The sequence below is a fragment of the Hipposideros armiger genome, unplaced genomic scaffold, assembly GCF_001890085.2.
Source record: "Hipposideros armiger isolate ML-2016 unplaced genomic scaffold, ASM189008v1 scaffold_205, whole genome shotgun sequence".
In the NCBI taxonomy this organism is placed as follows: Eukaryota; Metazoa; Chordata; class Mammalia; order Chiroptera; family Hipposideridae; genus Hipposideros; species Hipposideros armiger.
Genome location: NW_017731555.1, coordinates 1,637,089 through 1,646,861, shown reverse-complemented (window position 1 = coordinate 1,646,861; position 9,773 = coordinate 1,637,089). Strand labels below are relative to the sequence as shown.

General features: G+C 38.7%; 1 protein-coding gene across 3 annotated transcripts in view; it reads right to left on the bottom strand.

Moving 5' to 3' along the window:
• Positions 1-9,773, bottom strand: part of SP3 (Sp3 transcription factor) — a 61,488-nt gene that overhangs the window by 50,439 nt on the left and 1,276 nt on the right. The window contains exons 2-4 of one of the 3 annotated variants that reach the window (XM_019653716.1): positions 9,510-9,643; positions 8,955-9,074; positions 673-2,032 (exon numbers count right to left, since the gene is read on the bottom strand). In XM_019653716.1, coding sequence (XP_019509261.1) covers positions 673-2,032; positions 8,955-9,074; positions 9,510-9,643 — 1,614 coding nt within the window. Of the gene's footprint in view, positions 1-672; positions 2,033-3,166; positions 3,186-8,954; positions 9,075-9,509; positions 9,644-9,773 lie in introns of those variants that run through there. The other 2 variants (XM_019653717.1, XM_019653718.1) reach the window with 2 other exon arrangements.

Genomic DNA, 9,773 nt, shown 5'->3' with positions numbered 1-9,773 from the left:
GTGGTGAACACACAATGCAACATATAGATGATGTGCTATAGAAATGTACACTTGAAACCTATATAATTCTAATAACCTATGTCACCGCAATAAATAAAAAAAAAAAAAAAAAAAAGAACAAGCTATCACAAAATGAAAGACTTTTATGTCTGGAAGTTACTGTACATATAGTTACCTAGTCCAAACATTTTACATGATGAGGAAACTGAGTTTGTAATGAAAAAAAGTAACTTGGCCAAAATCACACAGCTAGGCACTCACTGGCTGAGACAGTATAGTCTTCAGTATCATGTTTTTACTATGCCAACCAGATTCCCCAACCAAATACAATGTAAAATTAACTTACATCACACCAAGGATGACCAAGACACCTTACCTGCCAAATAAAAATTTTGTAATGTTTCACAATACCAATCAGATGTAAAAACAAATATAAACTGAGTAAGGAAAAACTACAAATGTAATTGGCATAATGGAGAAATGATTCCTTGATTTCAAAAACTACAAACTTTCAATGAAGAACAATTTGGAAGACACTTTGATGTCTACTTTTCATACAAACAGGTCTTTAAAGATAGCTAGATACTGATAAACACCTAAAACAAAAAAATTTCCCTATGTATTAACAAATCCCTGAACTTCTCTATGGTATGTCATGACTTTAAGACTCACCTGCAGGACTGTCAGCATTCTCTCCTGGGTGTAGCTGTATACCAGTAGAATCTATAGAATTCACTGTAACTGTCTGTAGATTTGGCAACTGACCAGTGCTTAGACTAACTGGAGTTGAAGTCAAGGCTCCACCTGCTGCAACTTGACCAAGCGTGAGTGTCTGAACAGGCGTCAAAGTTATTTGTTGGGCAGCAGTATTCTGTATTTGCAAATTCTGCAAGTTCTGGACCCCCTGTACTTGAAATGTTTGCCAAGTTATTTGTCCAGAAGGGGTCACTGTCTGTGCCTGAATTAAAAAGGTTCCAGGATTCAGCTGCAACTGAAGATTTTGCAAAGCCTGTTGTGATATATTTTGACCACTGGTTTGCACACCATGGATTGTCTGTGGTGTAATACCTTGCACAATTTGGGCTTGACTGGTTGGCTGTTGAGACTCTTGAAGTTGTAGATGTTGTACAACAGGCTGTGCTGTAGAAACCTGAATATTCTGAGCCTGTGTCTCTTCAGAAACAGGCGACTGGATATAATTTCCCTGAAGATCTGAAGAATGGACTTGCCCACTAGAAGTAGTCAAGTTATTTGTGTTTTGTTGTAATATACCTGTACTGTCTATAGTAACAGGCAACTGTGATGAAGAGGACGTTGGCACAAATAAATCTGTATCAGTATTAGTTTCATTAATATCAGGAGAAACCCGCTCACCAGTCCTTTCTGAATTGTCTGAACTATCCATAGCTTGTCCTGTGTTTATCAAATGTCCATCGGCATTAATGCCTGCAGTCATTGTCTGAGAACTGCCCGCGAGTCCCAAAGAATCTAGATCAACACTATTGATTGGTACAAAGGTAATATTTCCTGGCAGACCAAGAGGCACATTAGCAACTACTTGGGTTTGGCCAGGAAAAGACGAACCACCAATTGCAACTCCCTGAACCTGGACTTGACCAGTCTGTGGTATGAGATTCTGGATGTTAGCAGGAGGTGTTCCAGAGGCAAGCAAGGTTTGATTAGAGCCAGGAATGATCTGAATTTGACCACTTTCTTGATTTATACTTCCATTATCTGAAGAGCCTGTGAAACCAATCTGAACCTGCTGACCATCTGTTGCCTGAATCTGTGGTATTACTTGATATTGAACACTGGACACTGTACCATTTGATGAATCTGATCCTGGTGCAACTGAAAATATTTGCTGATTCTGCAGATTCTGAAGGGGAAGAACATACTGCCCACTCGAAGTAGCAGCAGTTGGAATCTGTACTAGATTACCAGCTTCATCTTTTATTGTTGTAGGTGTGGCTGACAGAACTTCCCATCGATTTGGTGCTCCTCCTAACTGTGCAGAAGCCAAATCACCTGTCTGGATGAAGAAAACAAAAAATGTTATAGTATGTATTTGTGGTATATTTAAACCATCCTCAAAAAACTCTAAAAACTGATATGAATCCTACATTTCCAATTTTGTTATTGCAAAGATAACACGTGCTATTTGAGCAGGAAAAAAAACTTCAATCATAAGTCTGTTTTATGACCACAAATTGATTTTCTAATCCCTCATCTATGGTCTCTAATGCTATACAATTAAAAATAAAGTAGAAGTGGCTAGAAAAGATTATGGATAGCTCAAAACAAACATACCTCAAATACTGAAGAGACTTCATAAAGTATACTATACACTAAAAATGTATCACTAAAATCAGGTGCGTTATACTTGAGGGGAAAAAAAACCATTATTAGTGTAGTGTTATCAAGTCATCTGAATTAAAAAAATGAGATTTGTGTATTATTGGTACAAACCTTAAATCAAACAATTAAAGCTACTCCTCTATGGCATGTATTAATGTACTCCAGAGTAAACTCACGGTTAGAGCTATTCCATTTACTTTTCCCATGAACTAATTTTAAAAACTTAATGACAAAATGTTATGGCCTGTGACCACATGGCAAAGTCTGGAAAGTTTTTCTACAATCTAAAAGCTAGAGGATACAGACTGTGGCTTTACCTACTATTCTACTTAAGTTTGTGGTAGAGTGCCAGGTATATACATTTTGCATTCTGTTACCTGCTAGAATCTGAGGTATCGCCATATTTTATAGATTAAGCAAGACTGGAAAAATACCAACGTAAGAAAGCAAAAAGTAATAAAATCCTGTATGTCAATGTCAAAGAATAGATTTTTTTTAAAGGCAATAATAACAGCAATGTCTAACATTTAAACTATTCTTTTATATGCCAAGTACGATGGTAAGGGTTTATAAAATTTTATCAACTACTCCTTACAACAATCCTATGAGGTAGGTATTGCTATTATCCCCATTTCACAGATGAGAAAACTGAGAGACAAAAATCACAGATATCCAATTTCAACACAAGGCTTAAAACTAGGCCAAGTCTAACTCTAGAACCCAGACCCTCAAATACTACACCATACTTGTTTCCTACTAAAATCAGGGGTAAAGACATGGGAAATGCGACCCTATATTAATGACATACCATCAAAATAAAAACATTCCGATCCCACTTCCTTCTTGAGCTACATGTGATTTCCTCAAACTCCAGGTATCAGTAGACAATGAGAGCATATGCATATCTAGCCATGCATTCTCAACCTAGGACCCACGCCTGGGCTTCAAAGGATCTTTGAATCCTCTAAAACTAGTGTTTCAACTTTTTGAGAAAGTGCAATTGGGACTGGGGGGGGGGGGGGGGGGGGGGGGTTCATCATATTCTCAAAAGGAGTCTGTGACCATAGAAGAAGGTTAGGACAAATGCTGTTCTCTCAACATAAACCATTCCACATTTTTAATATCAATATTGTAGAACCAGGAGATCTTAAAAGTTTCTTAAAGAAACTCACTACCTAATTTTCATGTAGATGCACAGTTTAAAAGTATATATTTCAATGGATAAACCACAGTATTATATTAATGACTCAAAAAATATCTGCACATATCTGCCAATATGAAATAAGCACACTGAATAAGCCCATGAGATACATCTTTCTCGACAAATAGTTCACAATCTATCCAAGCAGACACACGCATACATGCTGCTACTATGTGAATAGTGGTGTACACTAGCCATATGATCAAAACCCTATTGGGAACATAGATGACTGGGGAAAAAAAGATTTCAAATAGGAGATATTCAAAATAATCTTATAATAAAATTTAAGATTTCACTGTGGGCAATTAGGAAATAGAGGCATTAATAAAGGTATAGAAACAATAAAGTCACAGACAAAAAGAAACTCTAAAAATTAATATGTAATTGGTATTTAAGAGAGGATCCAGAAAAAGCTCCTATTCATCAAGTAATGGTGAACAAAAAACTATAGACATTTTTATCTGTGTGTGTAGTAAATGGCTTTGTAGATCCTGCTAAGGAGTTTGGACTTTATCCTGCAGATAGTGAATGAAGCTATAAAAGGTTTTTAAGCAAGTGAGTGGTGCAATGAGATCTGTGCTTTATAAAGATAAACTAAGGCCCAGTGAAGGAGACTGAAAGAAAGGAGAAAGAGACTAAAGGCAGGGAAACTACGGGACCCCGTAAAAAAAATCTAAGTCTGAACTAAAATAATACTTTAAATACAATCTTTTAAACTTATCAAACATAATTATTAAAATGAAGCACTGGACACTGAAGTCAGGTCTCATTCTTCAACTTCTAGCTGGTATGGAAATTACAAGCCTAAATCATCTTTCCCAATATTAGAGTAACAATTCATGCTTCATTTCAGTCTCTTCGCATTTTAAATAAAGACATTTAAATCTATACTTTATACTGAAATCTACAGTAAAGTATAATGTCTAAAATCTAATCCTTATCTTCTTAAGGTTACTGATCACCTTTAAAGAATCAACTGTTGAATTTTTTTCTGACCAGCATTAAATTTACAATTATTCCACTTACATCAAAGAATAGTGTCTCAGATACAAATTAGTTTTACAATACTGGCATTTTGTCCCTTTTTTATCTTAAAAAAAGGTCAGTTTATGGCATCTAAGGTTTTTTGGGGTTTTTTTTACAAAATAGTAATAAAGACATATTCAACCATTGGTGAACAGTTTTCTAATCAAGAAATTCCTTGAAAATAAATACAACTATTCAAATGACAAGTCTGAGTCAATACCACCCAAGCATGCCCCTCCCTCTCCAGAAACTAAATAAAAATAAACTGTAGTACCACTTTTTCCAACAATGCAGGTCATTAATTGAAAGGAAATCCTAGGACAAAATGATGCATTTGAACTTTTTTTAATAAACCTAAGGTGAAAAGCATATACAAACAATATTTATGAGACACAAGCCTGGCGGAGGGGGGACAGGGAACAGCAAGAGATAATTTAAGGGGGGGAAAAAACCAGGCCATAAAAAAAGATTTCTCTTTAATGAAATAAATTTACAGTTTTAAAAGATTTACTGTGTTAATTTTTTTTAATAAAAGGAGGAAAACACAATCACAAAACTACTAGACTTCTGATTTAAGCTAAGACTATGCTTGGGGAAAGGGAATTATATTACACTAGAAAGAAAAGAATTCTCAGAACTGAGTTCTGATCCTAGCTAGAACTGTAGAATTGTGTGTGATTTAGAACAGCATTCAATTTGCTTATGTTACCTTGCAGGGTTATAAAAACCAGAAGTGTTAAGCTTTATAAACTACATAGCACTATACAATCCTAAGGTATCATTATGATTACTAAGATTATAAGTACAAATTGAAAAAATCCATTAGATGCCTAGCACAATTCCTGGCACAGAGATCAGTAAACAGTTAATTGAATGAATAGTTAAAGGTTGTTTTACTTTAAAATCATTGCAAAAAGAATGATAGAATGGATCAATAAAATTAACCTTGAGATGAGTCTTTTATGAAAAACTCTACACCAATTTTAAACCTACTGATTTCCATAATTCCATAATAAGTCCCAAATATTTCAAATAACAAAGCCTACTAAGTCCATTCATTTGTAAAAGAAAATTCACCAGCAGCATGCCACTAAAAGAGATAAAGTACACTAAATACAAAATGGGAAAGGGATAAATTAGAAAATCACCTGAGACCAAAAAGAGTTGTAAAAATGTTTGCTGTTAGGCAATTTGGAAACACTGTACAAACAAAAGGAAAACAGACATAAAAACACATAACCCAGGCAAAAACTAAGAATTTGGTATAGGTTCAAGATAATCCTCTACATAAGCTTCACACTGAAAGAAAAACCCACCAGTTTCTCTCATTAACTCTAATATTCTCACTGGACAACTAAGCAAAATACCATTTAACATGGAAATTGGCGTTACTGTAAAAAGTTGTAACTGAAGGTACTCTAAGTCTCCCTCTGCATATAAACACAATCACACAGTGAAAAGGACCACAACCAAGAGAGCCCTGGAAGTTGCTATAGCAATTCATTACAAGGGTATTCACTACAACCAGGCATAAAAATGGGGGGGGAGGCCTTGGGAGGGGTGAGAGGAAAGAAAAAAAGAGGTGGTCTTCTCAGATAATATCTGTGGATGGGGGAGGGGAGGGAATTCATACCACTTATTGCATAGCTCTTTAAAAGGATATTAATTTCTCAATTCCCACAAATGGCTTTACAAAAGCCAAAAGCAGGCAAGGAGTGTAACTGGAAACAAGAACAAGTGTGAAGCTAGGTAGGTAGAAATAAACTAAAAACCATTCTTGGCAATGTACTCAAGTTTCTTAAAATCTTCAATGAACAGTCAAGACCTCAAACACACTTCAAATAAAAACAATTACCCAAAGAACTCATTACAATGACAGTGTATATCTTATTTTAAGTAAGAGTAAAAAATAACCTTTTTTAAAAAAATAAATTATTCCTTATTCATGTTTTATCTCACCAACATTTATAAACTAAATTAAGGAACACTAAATTTACAACCTAAACTGACTATCGGGCAATGATTTTCATATTTACTTGTGCAGTTTATTACACTACAGTACAAATTAAATAGGTTCATAATCCACAACTTCACACAAAGGTAAAAAGGTAAAAAGGTAAAAAAGTTAATAATGCATCAAGGTCTACTTTATTCCATTTCCTGATTTATCACAAAAAATAACTATACAACTTTATTATTAATAATAAAATACAAAAGAGCCCTGCCATCAAACCAACCTTGGGAGTCCATGTTATAGGGCAACAGAGGTGAGACTGCCTTGTGATTAGAACTATTCAATACTGTACTGAGGGTAACCAAACATTCTTGGCCAGGATCCAGGATGAACCCATATCAAATTATAACAAATTCTAAACTCAAAATATTTGCTATATGGCTTTTCAATGACCTTTTAATCTTAAAATACCAAACTAAACTGGCATAAAGTTGAATTGTGTGTATTTCACTTGATTTTAAACACAACACTACTATATGCAATGTGGTAGCCTGGATTGGATCCTGGAACAGAAAATGAGTATTAATGGAAAAACTGGTGAAATTAGAATCAAGTCTGTAGTTAATAACACTGTAACGCTGTTAATTTCCCAATTTTGAAAAACGTACCGTGGTTATATTAACATTAGGGGAAGCTGGGTGAAGGGTATAAAGTAACTCTCAGTTCTAGCTCTGCAACTTTTCTGTAAATATAAAATTCTTCCAATAGAGATTTGGTAGTTCAGAGGAGGATGGGAAGAGGCATGGAAATAACTTTCCTACACATGATATCTGGCTAAAGTTGGAGGTAATATTCCATTCCTGGAGCTGAGATTCTCATATACATGTACATACACATGTTTTTCACCCATAACTTCCTCTTTCACTTCTCCCCTCCCCCCATCAGTGTGAGCTGATACCTAAACTTGGTAAGTTGCAGTTACAACAAGTTTTTGTTCTAGTTGAAAAATATTAAAAAGGTAAATGGAAACAACCTGTTTTGCAATATTACTTACGCCGTGGTTTCAATTTGTTTTGGCATTGGGAGGCTAGAGAGATATATAGTTCATAAAAAAGGCTTACCATACCAATCCATAAGTAGTTTAAAAGCAGCAATGCCTCACACAAACATAATTTTATGCTTTTACATTTTAATCTGCTTACGAAACCTAAAATCATACTTTTAAGATACTAAAATCATTCACATCCCTCTACAGTATAATTCGAAGCACTAAAATTACAAATATAACATGTAACAATATCGTTTAACTTTAGCTTCACTTTTAATGCCTAGATATACTAACAATTTCCTGCATACTATATCAAATCAAAATTGACCAAACTTTTTTGTCTATAGTGACTATTCAAAATATCAATACACAAATCAATTCCTATAATCCACCTCAAAAAAAGGAATGGGGAAAGGTTTCAATTATTGTAATAAGTAAACACATCTACATGTTAAACTAATGCAATATCGATTCAAACAAATATAAAAATTTACAAGTAACAGTCCTAAAAACTGTTCCTAGATCATCTATTAAGCCCTCACATAACACAGGCCAGCTCCTCCCCCTGCCCTAGGCACACTAAAAACACTACAGAAAGAATCCCACCCATCCTATCAAACCAGCAATCATAATAAAATGAAAATATAGCTCTGCCAATTCCATACATTACTTTACTTCTAACACTGGTATTCATACTCAATTTTAAAAGCCAAAGTATTATCTAAGTAACTTCACCGATTTCAACGGTCGCTAATTAAACGTTTCACTTACTCCACTTATGAAAAATTATTGCAAAATTAAGGAGTCTGCAAAAACTGAAATTCAACAATTCAGAATGGCCGTTGAAAAAGCATTCAAAAAGTGCCCGCGCCTGCATACAAAATAATTCAAAGAGTAAACCACTCCTTTTAACGATTTACCGTTTAAATCAGTAAGATCTAGTAACTTCCAGCAAAAAAAGCTCCAGGTTCAAAAACACTAAAACTAAAGTCACTGCCTCTGTAGTTGATACTATCCATGGCCGATAGGCTGTGCTTGAAAATTTTGTACTGTTCCAGCGAAGGAGTTTTCAACAGTGATATGAATTGCTCAAACATCCATTTTGGAGCCCTCTACCCCCATCCTCCCAGACTTCATTTTGTAGTGAATTTGGATCGAGGTTCCGCAATGACAATTTAGAGAAAGCCTGGACTGGCTCCTAATCTAAACAGGCATGTGAATGAGCAGGAAAGGGCGCCCCGGCTGCGCGATCCGTACGAATCGGGGAAGGCGCGGGCGCCCGGGAGGCCTCTTGGGCCGGCGCGCTGCAGGGCCGGGATGGCGGGCGCTGGGCCTCGGCGGGGGCGGGCCGCGCGCGCGAGACTTACCGCTCCAGCGGCGGGGGCCCCGGCTGCGGTGGCCACCTCCTCCTCGTCGTCGCCCGGCGATGGCGGCCCTATCTTGCTGCAGGTAGCGGCCAGCAGAGCGAGCGGTGACGGCTGAGTGTCCTACCCCCGATGGGCGGGTTCAGAGAGGGAGACAGGGGGGAGGGGGTGGCGGTTAGGGCCGGGCTGCCGCTCGCACAGGAAGTGCGACTCGGTCCTCGCAGGCTGCGCCCAGGCGAGCGCCAGCCCGCGCTCTCCACCTCCTCCTCGTCTTCCTCCTCGAGTCCGGCTCGCGTCCTCCCGCTTGCACGCACACCAGCTCCACCGTCCGCGGGAAGGCGGGCGGCGGGCTGCGCGCCGGGCCTCCACCTTCCGCCCGGAACCCACCCCCGGGAGGGCGCGCGCGCGCGCGCACACACTCACACTCACACACACACTCACACTCATTCACACACACACACACACACTCACACACACAAAGGCGGAGGGAGGGGAGAGGCGAGGGGAGGAGAAAGCGACGCGAGGGGGGAGCCGGGCCGGGGCTCAGCCGCTCCTCACCTGGGCCGCCGCCGCCGCCGCCACCGCCACCGCGCCGTTTCCGTGCTGCTGCTGCTGCAGATACTCGCCGTGGCCGCCGCCGCTGTCCACGTCCAAGGCAGCCATTTCCTCTTGTTTCACAGGCTTTTCGGGAGCTGCAGGCACAGCGCGGGGGGGTGGGGGTGGGGAGGAAGGCGGGTGGAGGAGAGGGAGGGGGCCCGCGGGCCGAGGCGAAATTATTCCGAAAGCCCGGACCGAGTCCCCTTCCCCTCCCCCACCCGCCCC